This window comes from Echeneis naucrates, chromosome 17 (genome assembly GCF_900963305.1).
Source record: "Echeneis naucrates chromosome 17, fEcheNa1.1, whole genome shotgun sequence".
Classification (NCBI taxonomy): domain Eukaryota; kingdom Metazoa; phylum Chordata; class Actinopteri; order Carangiformes; family Echeneidae; genus Echeneis; species Echeneis naucrates.
Window position 1 is genome coordinate 13,308,100 of NC_042527.1, and position 15,817 is coordinate 13,323,916.

General features: G+C 43.0%; 2 protein-coding genes across 2 annotated transcripts in view; both read left to right on the plus strand.

Moving 5' to 3' along the window:
* LOC115057810 (opsin-5-like) overlaps positions 1-15,817 on the plus strand; it is a 132,895-nt gene that overhangs the window by 67,645 nt on the left and 49,433 nt on the right. The window lies entirely within an intron of this gene.
* LOC115057805 (PH domain leucine-rich repeat protein phosphatase 1-like) overlaps positions 1,694-15,817 on the plus strand; it is a 40,075-nt gene continuing 25,951 nt past the window's right edge. Inside the window, exon 1 of the mRNA XM_029525015.1 lies at positions 1,694-3,466. Within this exon, the coding sequence (XP_029380875.1) occupies positions 1,879-3,466 (1,588 nt within the window). The 5' untranslated portion in view covers positions 1,694-1,878. The remainder of the gene's footprint in view (positions 3,467-15,817) is intronic.

Sequence of the window (15,817 nt, forward strand, 5' to 3'; positions counted from 1 at the left end):
GAATTTCCCCTTAAATGTATTGCTATCCATATTGCCATTTAGATAAGTTAGGTAAAACACATTCAGGATTTGACTGTGAGGAAATTCTTCAGTTGTCACCTTTTAAACCATGAAAGACAGAAAAGACTTGAAATCTGTCAAACATTAAAAATTTGCATGGAATTAAAAAAAACAAACAAAAAAAAAAAAAAAACACTTTGCATGGCCAGACCCAGCCATTTGAACAGAATGTTGCCAGTATCGTCTCATCACAACATAAAGGGTACTTAAGTACATACTATACTTTCCCAGAAATGAATATGGATATTATATATTTCACGAAGATGTGAACTCACTCTGTAGTAAATGCACATTTACGTTCAAGGTTTTTTTTTATATATATCATACATGTATCGCACAAAACAGCCTCACAATAAAAAACGTCCCCTTGATAAACTCCAGCCAAATACAACTATAAAATCAGTTTGAAATTCAAAACCTGCACGAATAATGTTGTTTAAAAAAAAAAAAGCCTGGGAATTAATGCAGACAGCAGTGTTACAGGTTCTGACGATATTTTATATAAATAAAAATTATATATATATACCTGCAAGGTCTAGTGCACAATTTACATTTATCAGGGATATCAACAAACTGGTGCGTTCAACACATCTGAAACCACTGCAGTTTTTATGTTGGTTTTTTTTTTTTTTTTTGCCCACGCTGAGAACTTGATTGTAATAAAAAAAGAAACAATTAAATTTAATTAAAATCCAATGCCTTTATTTCTTCCACACAGGGGAAATCTCAATGTTGCAGCCGAAGAGAATAAAAAAAAAAACTAAGATACTTAGTAGGATATAAAAGGGTAAATAAATAAAGGGACGGGGGGAATAAAATAAAGTCGTTGGTTACATGATAACATTTAGATTGGATCTCGATATGCACACATAATTATTACTAGTTTGCGCCACTAGATGGGGAGAAGCAGCAGAGAAAGGACTGCACAGTGAGCCGCTCCGTCCGCCGGCCTCGGTGTGAAATGGCGTCCTGATGAGATGGTGCTGGAGATACCGGCCTCGTCAGCACTGGACCTGCTGGGGAAGCCTGCTTTGTCCCCACCGCTACTGCTCCGAGGGAAACTAATCACTGAATCCCGATTAGTGGCAGCTTAAAGTCGACGAATCAAAACAAAGATTTGGCTAAATGAGCCATCTCGGCGGGGTTAGCAGTTAGCACGCCGCTAACAGCCGAACAGAAAACACGGCGGCAGATGAGAGGTCGAGCTTCTTCCAAACATTTTATACGAGCTATGTTTACTCCTGTCGGTTTGTTTACCGCCTCGCTTGACAGAGACAGGCAGATGAGCCTCATGGGAAATGTAGTGGTGACGTACGGTTCCCTCCGCTGGCGGCTGGTGGACGCTGCGCTTGGTAGCGCAATACACTTCCCATAATGCACCGCTGTGTTGTTAGCGCCCCCATCTTGTGCCCTCCTCATGAATATATATCAGTCGCTATTTGCGTAGGAGGTCGGCCGACGTTCATTTCATATTCTGGCGCTGTATTTCTGGTCCAAATGGGACGCGTTGTCACGTCTCCGCCCCGCTCTGTCCCCGCACGCCCTGCCTCCTCTTAAAGAGAATTTAATCGGTGAGATGTTTTTTTTTTTTTTTTTTTTTTTTTTTTTTTTTTTTGGAGCACCAGAGGAGAGACTCCAGCGGGGGAAAGAGGAAGGCGAGAAGTGAATGACTACTAGTGGAACAAGTCAGCAACGCCGCCCAGTTGGCGGACATTTAGCACGGCGGGCACGTATTCAGGCTTTTAAATGTAGAGCTTGGAGGAATATCCGAGTGCGCACCGTTATCTATTTACAGAGGGGGACTTTTCATTGGCACCGATGGAAAGTGTGCAGGCTGTCGCTGAGGACGGCGCGTCGGATGGAGGCGCGACCAAGTTGTCCAAGAAGCCCAGTGGGCTGCCGTTCGCCCGAGGGACTCCGGCGGATGATGGCGGTGGACATTTGGCACCCTCCCGTGTCGAGGCAAAGAACGGGAATCGCCTCTCTCATTCCGCCTCCACCGCGGGATTTAGCGCGTCGAGCCGGACCGAGGCGTCTAATGGCCGGGGCTCCTCCAGCAACTCCAGCTCGCTGCTGTTGAGACGGAGGCGCCTGAAGAGGAACCTCTCCGCCGCAGCTGCCACCTCGGCCACCTCAGCTGTCACCGCCGCCTGCAGCGCCAAGCTCAGCTCGCCCATGTCCTCCGCTTCTCTCCACACCCGGAGTCTGGATCGGAAGACTCTGATGAAGCACCGGCAGAACATGCAGCTGCAGCCCGCCGATCGCGAGTGGGTGAGAGCCGATCTCCACCGGGGCTCCATACACGTCCACGACAGACTGACGCCGTCGTATCCCAGGCCGGTCCTTTGCACTATGGACACCACAGCCGGCGAGGTGGCGCTCCGTCTGAGTAAACTCTGCAGTAAGTCGAGCTCCGTTATGCGCATATTTTGCAAAGATAGCCCCAAGACTGACCAAAATGGCAACTGCAAAGTAAAGTATGAATACCACGATAACCCGTGTAAGGTGGTGGGGGAGTCTACTGTTAAATGCAGCCACCTGGCTCCCCTGGAAGCCGCTGATCTGCGGGGCCATCCGAGCGACAGGTTGAGACTGCTGCTCATGGAGAATGCAGATGCGAGGCAAAAGCAACAGGACGCTGATGGAAAACTTTTCACTCCCGAATCGGAGTCGCAAGATAACATAACGTGCTCGCTGTCAGACTTAAACTCCAACTCTAACATGGACACCCCTGCAGATGACGACTCGGAGCACAGGAACGGCGTGGACAGCTACGGATTAAATTCAGGCTCGGATGTGGAGAGCAGCGCTTTCGATGACCTGAGCTCCGGGGCCCGGCTCAGCGAGCACAGGGACTCCCTCAGTGATGACATGATCCTGGGCACCGAGGCGTCCATCCTCAGCCCCGCGGAGGGCCACGACATGTACGGCAGCTCCTCGGACGAGCTGGAGCTCGACTGCCCGGCGTCGGACGCCAGCATGGAGCCCATCAGCCAGCATCACACCAATGGCACCGCCAGCTACGAGCAGTGCACCATGGGGCATCTCAATGACATGACGAACAATACGGGGCCGGATGGCAGGATGAATTCACACGGTCTGGGCAGCGCCAGCTCATTGTCAGGAGCCTGTTCTACAGGTAATACACCTGACATCCAAGATCCGGATTGTGGCCTAAGTGCTGTAAAACCAGGGCTGGCCACAGACCACGGTGGGAATTCCTGCAATTCCAGCCTCACACTGTATGTGCAGCTGCATGGTGAAGCTGTCAGGAGGCTTAGCCCAGATGAGAGGCCTCTGCAGATCCAGAATGACTTTCTCTTTAAGCTTGGATTTAAGGACCCCTGGAGAGTTCAAGAGGAAGGGCTCAACACAGAAATTGGCTCATTGTTACGTTTCTATGCAGGTAAGTGAAATGATAGAGCCAGATACATTCACGTTCTCTGGTGGTAAGGTTTCTGCTCATTCTGGGACCGATTGAGGCCATCTTTTCTGCACACTACACAGATATGTCTGCTGATCCTTAGTATTGGTGTGTTTGTAACAAGTTGTCAACCTCTATAACAGAAGAGAACAGAACAACAGAACAATTACTGCAGGCATATCTAATAACAATTTACTTTCTTAAACACCAAAGCAACAAAAAATATTTGCTTTATTCTAATATTTCCACACATTTTTTGTGAATGCTGTTAGGGAAGGTGAGAGGAGCACTGGACCTTTGCAGCAACAATTTGGAGAGATATCATTAAAAGTCTGTTCTTTCCAGAGGTTTAGCTGTGTGGTGGCATGAAATGAATAGGTCAGAGTGGGGTCATGGTCCAGAGGCTGCTCTGCTGACTTGATTACTTAATTTAAATGTTCAGGTCTGTTTTTTTTTCCTGTTGTTGTTGTTTGTTTGTTTGTTTGTTTCTTCGAATCTTGACTTGCTTCTTTGTCTGACTGTAGCAGCACGCTGTGCTCCCATGGACATGCATGACATCGCCACAAAGCCATTGCAGCATCTTATGGGGCTCAGACATGAGGCCCTTTCCGGCTTTTGCCCCATTATCATCCTAATGAAAAGGCTGAATGCCTTTGTAGTTGGGTGGGGAGTAGGGGTGAGCAGTATGGCTGAGAGCACCATAAACGATCTCTGTGGGCTCAGTGAATTCTGGTCATTGAGATGCTGCACACTGCCCATCGTTCTGGCATCCAGTGTGGCTTCTGTCACACTAACTAACTGCCTGCCAAGCTCAGTTAACATGCTCTTCCAAAGCTCAGGAAGCCCTTTTATTTACCATGCCACTGCCTCCACCACTTTTGCTATTGCTGTGGGTGCTGAGAAAAGTGAAATGAGGGAAAGGGTGGGCATCATGGGTTGTGAAACTGAGTGTTTTGTGAGGATAGTTGAAGAGATACTGTTTCTTGGGTCTGAAAAATGGAAGAAATACACTAACAGAAGCACAAACATTGTATAGCTTACTGTCTCAAGAGGCTATTGAACTAGAGATCCCTCAATATGAAACTGAAATGGCCACATGTTCTCTGTTCACGTTCAGTCACATGTGCTCCATGGCATACTGTGCTCATGAAATGCTTGAGGTATTAATGGGATGGTTTCATTTAGTCAGTTTCATACAGTAGGCTGCTTGCTTATGTGGATGGATGTGCATCAAGAAAAACAAAAAAATAATAATTTGTACATGAGTCTGTGCTGTCAGCTGAGCTCAACCAGCACCAGCAGCCTTGATGTTTGTCTGGGGGCAACCCCTCCAGATCCCATGTGAGACAGCTTAACTGTGGTCACCTGAGTTTTCTCTCCAGCTCATTCACAGCCAATAACACCACTCAACACCCAGGCCACAGCCTGCACAAAAGACCACATTCTCCTTCAGCCACCGAAGAACGCACACATGCACATTAACTAGCACTCTAAAGAGAGCGCTGAGCTGATGGCCTTGTGACATGCCTGGCCTGCTCCTCTGCCATTTCCTCACACGAGCGAGGCATGTGAGGAATGTACGCTGGCTCCTCTAGAATGTCAGGCATGTCTGCTGAGAAGGAAGTGGAGCAAGGGGGGCAAAGGGATAGCCATGCTGACACATGCCGAGCCGACTTTGAATGGTTGTCCTGCCCAAATAGTGGAGATAGGGCCAGCCTCAGCTGACTTTCTGGCTGACTCTCAGGCGCAGCTGCCACAACTGTAGACCTCAGTCACACTAAAGGCCTTTTTATCTGTATGCAAAGTGGCCTTTGATACAGGAAGTCCATTATCTGAATTCTGTTTTATGGTTCAGTTTCTCAGTAATAAGGCAGCTCTGTTTAGGTGGTTAACCTGGACATTAAGTACACAAAAAGCCAATAAACTGCACTGTTGTGGCAGATGAGGGACTTGGCACTCAGCACGATTCGGGAAGCAGGAAATTTATGGAAAGAGGCTGTTATGTTGAGTTGTCATGATGCATCTTGTCAGAACTTTTGAACAATGCAGAGAGCAGGTTGACTTTGAAAGGGTCAGGATGTTATTTGGGTGCAAATACTTTGGATTGGCCAGATGAGAGAGAACTCACTAGGCCTTGCTAGACACACACACACACACACACACACACACACACACACACACACACGCACATGCACATGTACAGAAGGCTGCTGAGATCAAAGGGCCGCTGTCCTCTTTGGCAGGCTTACGAATGATCCTTTCAGAGCTGCCCACACAGGAGCCTCTTGTAATGCCTAGCCAGCTTTATTAGAGTTTTGAGTATAAGAGAGAAGAGTAAAATACACAGACTAAAATAATCAATATGTACACATTTTGTTGCTGATAGAATGCCAAAGCTTTCAATGAAAGTATGCTTCATGAAGAGGGTTATGGTAGGGTCACAGGTTTTGTAGATGTTCTGTGAGTCACAGCACTGATTTGATTGTTCATAAAGTAACAGTATAGGGTACGGGCCATTGTCACTCATTAACAGTGCTGCTGCTCTTAAGATACAAGCTCGTCAGTGTGTGTGTGTGTGTGTGTGTGTGTGTTTGGATTAGCAAAAAAAGCAAATGGCATACTGAACCCTAACACACACTGGTAGAGGGTTTCCCTAGGGGCAGCAGACCCAGAGTTCTTATACAAACCAAAGCAGCACAGTAAATTATTTAGATTCATTAGCCTACTCAGCTTTGCAAACACTCTCATCCATGCACTTCAGCTTACCCGCTGCTTTTTTCTGAGCTCTCTGCGTGTCCTATTAAAGTTGAAATGTTTGCTTTTTGAAAGCACTTTCTTGTAAACCTGAAGTGGCGTTAAGATTCATCCTCCTTTATGAGTGAAATTAATGACCACTGGCGTGTACTGACCTAGAAACTATCAAGTTATTAATTCCTTTGAGCTTTATAGCTCAAGCTCCTCTAAAACAAAGTCATGGTCAATCACAGTTTCAGCATGCTGCACCCAATTTTCAGGTAATTTCCATGTTTTCAGGATGTGCCAGCAAGGTGAACTTGGCAGCAAGAATTGTTCATGCAGAACTAATCAAAGCAGAGCCAGATAATAACTGCATTCATATAACAAAGGTCTAATAAATATTCGCTTAAAAAACTTTTCTAATTTATTATGAAAAAAAAAAAAAATTCAGGTATAATTCACCAAATATTTTGATCAGGGTTATTACTGCAGGATTATTATAATATATTTTTTAAACAACATTGGATATTTATATATTACACATTAATATATACTTTTCCCTGCATTAATTCTCAAAAGAAATGTTGATTTCATGGTTATTTCCACACTAGTGTAATGGGCTGCTTATTTGCAAATATTTAAGTAGTTATTTACATTTTTTTATTGTTTTGTTCTCAAGCTGGAACTCTGGTTGTAGTTAGACTTTGTTTAATTGGAAGACATCTTTTGACGTACAATTACTTCATTTCTAAAAGCCAAAAAATATGCTTAGAATGTGGCTTTGAAGAAAAAGTCTGTGTTTATTCCATAAGAGCTGCTTTTTTCTCCATCATAATACATAATACGTAAATATACACATCTGTTACAGCTGTATAGTCCAGTGAAGGATTATGTCCCATGACTATGAAATAAAAACAAATTCATAATAGAATGCCAAGTTATTTGTGACAAAAGTGAACTATAAACACTAAGCTTGACAGTAATTTACACAGATTCACTTTGACTCATATAATTTTCTAAATTCCATGTAGGCACAAGATGTTAACATTTCAAGACAGTGATAGCTCAGCCAATCCCAGCTCACACTGGGCGAGGGTGGGGTACACCCTGGACAGGTGACGAGTCCATCGCAGGGCCAACACACAGAGACAAACCACCACTCACACCTAGTTTAACAGTTAACTCAAACATAATGTCTGTGGGAGGAAACCCACACAGGGAGAACATTCAAACTCCACACAGAAAGGCTCCAACCCAGAACCCAACCTGTGCCCTTCTGATTGTGGGGCAACAGCGCTAACCACTATGCTGCCATTCTGCCGATAGCCCAGTTACTCTAAAAGCTTTAAGAAATCTCAATCAAGGGCTGTAAATCATTCTACTCTTGCCTCAGGCCTCCTCTGAGGAGGCAGCGGCTGGTGACGTGATGACTTAAAGGACTCTGCAGGGTTTAAAGGCTTAATGAAGCTCCAGGCTTTCTCCAGCAGGCTCTGTGGCAGCTATTAAGCGGAGAACCACTCACACTGTGTTGTCGATGCCACCTCATTCTCTTCATACAGTCAACATGCCAGGTTGCTCTCACGCTCTTTTTCTGCATCTCTATGAAAACATTTTCAAGGGCAGATTGAGAACCAAAACAGACCTTTGTCACAGTTTTGGTTTTTATGTTTTATGAACGGTCACTGGTTGTACTGACCACAATATGAGGATCGCTCACAGTTGTTCACTTTGAATGAATTTGTTATTTAAATGATCTTTTACTGGTCACCAGAGATTTTTCAATTCCAATATTATTGTGTCAATTCCATTTTCATGTACAAAAATTGTAGCATCACAGCAAATGCAAACCCTATGGGAGATCTTTGCAGAAGTGAGGCACTAAGCGGCTTCATTTTTTTTTTTTTTTCACATCCATGTCCTTGCCTGATAGCTAATGGTCTTTCTAAATGGCCCATTGCTGAGTCATTATGTAATTGTGTAATCAGATTTCACACGTTCCAGAGCTTAAATCCAATATGCATGTGTTGATGTGCACTTTGGAGGGGTTTTTTGTGCTCATTAGCGTATGTGTGCACCCAAGATAAAAGGTGAACAATCAAAGAGGAGATTAATGTACATCATGTCTCTTCACATGCGGCTCCACGTGAAGAAGCGCTCTAAATTAAAAATGGCCACACAGCCTCTGTGTTGAGCTGGTTGTGTGTATCGCTGACGATTCGCGTACATGCGTTTGCTGAAGCAGACATAGATAGGATGCTGGTGTCATCTTGTAGCACTTAAAGCCAAGGGAACAGTTTTCTGTCTAATAGAGACTGCCTTCCTGGCTGACATCCTCCCACCCCCCCTCCTCTCTCCTCTTGCACAGACTCTCTCAATTTCTCTCATGATCGATCCCCCTCCCTTCCCTTTTGCTATCGTTCCTCACATCTCCTCCTCCCTCACACCATCTGACAGCTTCCATTTATCTCCTCATATCCCTCTACAGCACAAGAATCACTGGTCACCCTCATATTTGTATCAAATTAATAATAAAAAAATAAATTTAGGGCACATAAAAATGAAAAACAGAATAACAAACTGCCCAGGTCTATTTCTACACATATGTTGCTTCTCCCTGCCTTCTCTGTGTGTTTGTGCTTGCTTTGATGTACGTTTGTGTTGCCCCCTGTGGAAATAAGTTCTGTTTTTTTGTTTTTTAAGGGATGGGGAATGTAATTGAAATTCTTATTTCTTTGTTGTAAGCGGCTGAACAGTGCCATGCCAATGTGTCACTCCTGTCTGCCTACCGGCACATTGAGATAGGGCGTTTGGGAAGGGCAATGACTTTTCCTGCCCAATGGGAGCAGCCCTACCTCTCAGCTGTCAGACTGCCCTTGCTGAACTCTTTCTAGAAACCTCAAGGAGTTGGAATAAACCGAGTTCACAAGCAAAGGAAGGGGAAAGGTCCCCCCCTTTTCACCGGGGTCATGGAGGAGGTTGACTGTCCCCAGGCTGAGCACCAGCCCTTGGTTTGACCACATGCATGAGGGGGATTAGAGGCACACCAGCGGGGGCTCACTTTCCACAGCTTTGATCAGCAGCAGCACAGCCTAATACCAGACAACATCTGCAACTCTCAGCATTAAAGAGGCCCAAAAATTCTGATTAGGGAACACACAGCATGCTTGCCTGCTAGTGTACAGGACAGAACTGTGTCAATTCCTGGATGGGAGGTTTTTAAATACCAATGCTCTAATGATGCTTTCACTGTTTTGTTTTACAAAGCTTGGTTCTCCAGAGAGACTCTTTCACATTGTGTTTAAAATTCCAATTTAATTTTCTTTAACACGCATTGAGAAATAGCAAGTGGATAAGATCAGACTTTGGGGCAGCTGTTTTTTTTTTTTGTTTGTTTGTTTGTTTTTTATTTGAGATTTTGACACCTTCCTGCTATACAGAAACAAAAAGCATTGTTTGGTAAATAGTATTGTCTGATTGGAATTCAAAGCTTTCCAAAACTGTCCCAGTCTTCGTTTCTCTCATTTGGACAGCTAGATAAGGTGTGTTTGGCTGGAACTGAGCCTGTCTCTGTGGACTCTGCTCTAAAAGAAGGGGGCAGAGTCATTGATATGAAATGACCTAGTTTAAAGTTCATCTCTCTCAAAAAACGCTGAAGTGCCAGAATAATACTTCCTCATTGCCGAGTTTTTCTTTTAAAGGAAAGGCTTTGAAAGCAAATGGAAGGAAGCAGCCACTGCCCATAAATGTACAGAAATAACTTTGCACATGTATGTATTGTACAACGTTATGGTAATGTACAGAACTCCTTCTTTGATCCTGCAGATGTATCCACAGCACCAGTTTAACACAAGCAGGACAGAAGACCTGCAATTAAGCCTATCTTTGTATAGCAGCACTTAGAGTCTGTTAGTGCCGTGTTGTAGAAGTATCCAAAATGTTTCCCCAAGAAAAACTAGCAACAAAATAATGATTTATTTTATTTGTTTAATCTCTCTTTAATCAGATAGAAATTCTGATTTCTTTGATTAAGCCACAGAGCTAGAGTCCCAAGGTGCAATTTACAACAAAGGCAACTATACAAAACATTGCACAATACCAGAAACAAATAAACATATAATAAACATTTATAATAGTAATATGAAATATTATCAAATAATAAAGCTTTAAAATCCCCAAGTGAAATCTAAGTTTATAATTCATTCCCTTTAATTGGAATAAACATACTGGATTAGAAATAAAAGATACAGCATGTTTGCATAACTATCTTCATCACACTACTATTACCTTTATGAAAGGTAGATCTATTGCAAGACTGTTATATTGGGCTGCTTTCAATTACACTAATTGAATTGAATTAGGTAGATCAGTAGGAACAGCGTGTCTGAAATCTGTAGCTGAACGTCTGCAGAGAATGAGGAGACATCACTCCATGTGCAGCCAGTCTGTCATTAACATGGCAGTTTCTTGGCACTCACTGTTGGCTGTGCATTTTGTTACTCACATATGTCCTGGGGAAAAAAGGAGCTGTCACTTGTTGCAATAGGAAATTATTTCTCACTTTTCTTCCTCTCCCACATCCTCCTACTTTGCATTTTATTGTGTTCCTGCTTGGACATGCTTTTTTTTTTTTTTTAACAGCCATTTCTTCTCTAGTTCCAGTTTCAACTGTCATATCTCCCTCATGAATACACTTGCTTTTTTAAGGTTCACTCAGCTGCCATCCAGTTCTTTTGAAGCTCACACTGCTTCCTGGTCCTGCTGGTTAAAGACTTCTCCACTTTACTTCTTTTTATCCTCACTACCCTTCTCTTTCTCTCTCTCTCTCCCTTTCTCCCCTTTCGAGACTCCCTGCCCCAGCACCCCGTTACCCCTCCTACTCTCTCAGTGCCACTGTGTTCACATGGCCCCTGCATGTGACATGAAGCTGAGCCAAAACACCCCGGATGCCCGCTTCAGCCCTCCGCTGTTCCAGACCTTGTTAAATTTTAAACAAAACAAAAGAAAAGGAAAGAGAGGAGGAGGGGAGAAGGAGAAGAAAGAGAAAAGTGAGCACGTGGGACCAGGGGAATGTGCAACATCACTATCTCATTCATTCACTCGTCCTGTCCTGTGCATCATCGGGAGAGAGCAGCCCTTTAGTTCAGGCTCTCTCTCTTGCTCCATCTCGGCCTCTCTCTCCCCTGTTCACTCCTCTTGTGTGAAAGGCTTCCTCTCTGTCTCTCCCTCCTTTCTCTCTACACTGAACGGGACTGATTGTAGCTTTAACCACAGATCTGGGGTCTGATTACTCTGTGGGCTGTCCCTCTGTAGGATTAAAGAACAACTGACTGTGTAGCTGCTGTCTTCATGGGCAACTTCCCTCTCAATTACCCCATGGCTACTGCTGCCCATCAGATTCATTTTTAATACTTTCTGAAAAAGGAGAATCACTGGACTTGAAATAATAACAGTCCCTGTTTACTTTTATTATTGCTTGTCTTCTTCTCCTGTATGAATCTTCTTATTACCCTGCTTTTTTTTCACCATCAGAGGAATACCACAGCATGGCATGAGGTGACCAAACTAAGCTCTCCACTACATCCTTTAGATCCATGGATGTGGTGTCTTTAAACAGATGGAAACATTTTTATTCGGGAAAAGGTCTTAGGTCTTAGTCAGCCGGTCTGAATGCATCCTCCATTTTATTTAGTTCATTTTTATTGTATTGCCTCTTGAACTTTCATCCCTTTTTTTTTTTTTTTTAGAAACTTAATATTACAAGAAACAATACATGAATCTGTTAACTGATAATAATAATAATAATTTATCTCCAATAACACATAAAAGTTATATTTGTATGTGTTTATATTAATAATGTTGGTGATGCAGTCAGCTTTGTGTACATTACTGGCAATTAATTTCCAACAAAAACATAAAGTAATTCTCCCACAGGAAAAAAATCTGACAAGATTTGTTTTTGTCAGATTAATATATCACATTGTCTTCACTCTCACATGTGACCCAACAGCGTTCTTCATAACATATAGTGTGACAGCGGCAAGTGTTTTATGCAGCAGTAAAATATGTTGGCTGTGGTTTTGCAGGTTGAACTTTTGTGTATGATACAAAATACCTATTCTTACTATTTCGTTTTCGATTTCACCACAATCTGATACTTTCTGAATTGATTCTTGAATTAATCTGGTTTTTTAAATGTTATAGCATTCACATCTCATCAAATGCTGTGACACAAACAACCTGACTGATTAATTTTTGCAGTTTTCCCCTGTTGTGACCTTTAAAGAATTAAAAGATTAGAGGGCTTTAAAGATTAGTATCACTGGTGGGTACAGCAATACAGAGATTCATAGCCTACAATTGTACTGTCATAAACCTTTAACAGTATGGCCGATTCTGGTGGAATTCGACTTTTATAAAGAAATTATAAATTATAAATTACATTTTTAATAATATTAAAACTATTCTCATTACTCTCAATATTTTTAAACCGTGAATCGGAGGGTATTTTTTTAAGGTTAAGTTCCCCTTCATGAGGGGATTGATTTTGAATAATGCTAGTATTTCGAGGCAGGGACTTCTGGAAGCACTTTAGGCTCAGGGCAATATTGACCACACTATGATGTCTTGAAAAGAACCAAGAGAAGAAAAGGAAAAGAGGGAGAGAGTGAGGAAGTTCCAAATGCAAACTGTCCCATTTCTGTCAGTTACAGGCATTATTAATGCAGTGCTACAAATGAACAGGGAAACCCAGGGTGACAAACAGGCGGGAGTCCCTTCAAGCTCATTAATCACTGACGTACGCATAAACATACACACACACACAAACTCATCCATCCACAAACGCTTGCACTCCACCACAATCAACTGTAACCTTTTGTGCAACATCAAACCTCCACCGGCTTACCAATTAGCATCCTGATCTCACTTCTGTGGCCCCAGTATCAAAAGGAGGTGTTTATACCTTCCCTTCATCCCTGGCTCTCATATTTCACCCTTCCCTGATGTGCTTACTAGGTGAGCTGAATGCTAGGTGGGTAAACCTAAACCTGTGTGTATAGGAAGGGGTTATTGTACCGGTGCTTAAGATGACAATACCTCATTCCTTTCTCTTCCTTCGATCTCTCTAAGACCTCCGTACAGTATGAGGTCTGGCACTTTATCAAAGCTGTATGCAGTGCTGCAGAGACAGGCTGCTGCTATACACAGGCCATTAGCAACTCCTGAGTGACAGAATGTGGAGGCTGAAGTGGAGGCTGGAGTGACACAGTGATGCTGCTGATGAGCAACCAGTGCCCTGAACCATGAGGTGTTATGTGTGTTTGAAAAGCCTTTTATGTGGTTTGATTAAATCTTAAGAATATGGATATGTATGTATTACCTGCCTTTCTACTAGATTAATTAGCTTGTCCTTTGGTCTGTAGAATAGTGAAAAGCCATGTGCTCGAACTCAAAGTGATATTCATTTTCACCATCTGATCAGCAGTCCAAAATAAAAAAGAAACAAGTTTTAAATCTGGAATAACCAAAAGGAGAAGAAGTAAATTTACTTGATACAATATCTAGCTTTCACAGTGAACGCAGTCGCAGTATTTCTGTGGTGGCTCCAAGAGCTTTCCATCATCAGAAAAAAATAAAGAATGATGTCATCAGGGTTGTTTGGGCTGTGATTGTATAACAGAAAACCTCCGTTATTGCACCACAAGCCTTTTACCACTACTGCAGGTGAATTTCCCACTCTGCATTTCCGTGCTTATATTGTCCTCACACGTGACAAATAATCTAGAAAAACAGGACATGGAGTTTGGCTGATAGGGACATTTATCAGGTGGAGGGCGTCCAACACTATCATGTTGCATAATTGAACATATAAGATCCAGGGTCTTTGGAACTTAAGCCATATGTGCAGCTGAAACTGCTGCAGTTCTTTTTCTTGCAAATGCACCAACTTAATAGTGGTATGATTTAAAAAAAAAAAAAAAATCCCCTTAATTCCCCTTTAATCAAGTATACTAATACTTATCAAAATTTTCTGTTGATTTATTAATCAGCTGGCTTGTTACTTCAGCACTAAACTACAATAATGATCCATGAATTAATATATATTGGTTATATGTGTTTTTTCACTTATGTCCTACAAGTGGTGAGCCCATATGGCTTGATATACCAAATATGTTGTTGTAGATGCACTATAATGGAGCTGATAGTGGGCCTGTAAGCCTCAGTTCATACCTTTTGTTTAAAGCTCTTCTAGGCAGAGAATCAACCTCAGTGTTGTCAAACATTGTTTTGTTGGTTTCTGGGATTTGCATGTATTGCCCATGTGCAAACCTGATTATGTGTCCTCATGTGTTGGTGAGAGAGCTGTAAGACTGAGGGCGAGTGCTGCATCATTCATGAGTGTGTGCCACCCTGTGCCTGGATTGCAGTGACCCGTAACTGTCAACAGTGTATCCTTGAGCGTGATGGCACAGGCTGTGCTGAGGACACGCTGCAGGGACCACTGTCATGTCGAGGTCTGCTGGTGGGGCCTGGAGATGGGTGTGCCAGTCTGGAGCTAAAGCGAAAGCTGTGAATGCAGGGAATGGTTGAATAGGACACTGATATCAATATAGAACAATATCTGGGCTTTTTTGGAAGCTCTGTTTCTGTATCTCTTCCTCTTTGGGGGAGGTCAGAGAGAATTAACAGCTACAGAGCAGCAGCCCTGAGCCTCTGTGTGCCACCTCAGGACATAGAGGCAGGACAGACTCTGTGCTGACATATTTTATAAAAGGGTGTGATGAAAAAAGAGAGGTCAAATCTTGAGTAAGCTGTGCTAGAAATGCTGAATCCCTGAAACGAATAGCACATGAAAAGGGCTCAGACTTTACATCTGAACAGAACAAAAACAGGTGAAGGAATGAAGACTAAGGATGATGGCTGGAATTTGCTATATCCTGATGGGAAAGTAAGTAGGGAAAATATGACTTTTCACTTCAGCTGAGATCTTTGTTGCCCTCAGAAAAACTAAAATATGCACACACACATCGTGAGCTCTCCAATGATGTCCTGTGTATGTTTGTGTGAGCAAGCAAGACAAAGACTCATTACGTAAGTGGGCACCGTGGCCCTCCTGCCAATTTACTATCATCACACGACAGTAACTCAGTTCACGCATGTGCAGGCTTGTAAGCCTGTGTGTGGAAGCGCAGCCAACCGTTTGTTCTCACACATTCATGACCTGCTGGTTATTCATTATTTCCCAACATAGAATAGCCATCCTCTTCCACACTGATGAACAAGTTTATCGTGCATTTTCAGTCCGTCTACGTGGAACAGCATTACATAAACGCTCGGTGGGTTAGACAGAGAGTACATCTGACTGTTTGCTTTCAAGATAAACACTGCAGTTGTGAACTTCAAAGGAAAAGATAAGCATTAAATTAGCCCAACACTGTGATGAGAGGCTTTGTCATAAAGCTTGCTTGGTTCCACGTTGTCGGTGTTAATTGACCTCGCTGTCATCTTGTAGTGTCTCTGGAGAATTTATGTTTTTGTTCAAAGGAGCCTGACAGATTGTGTGTGTGTTTGTGTGTTTGGATTTCTAAAAGGGGATTT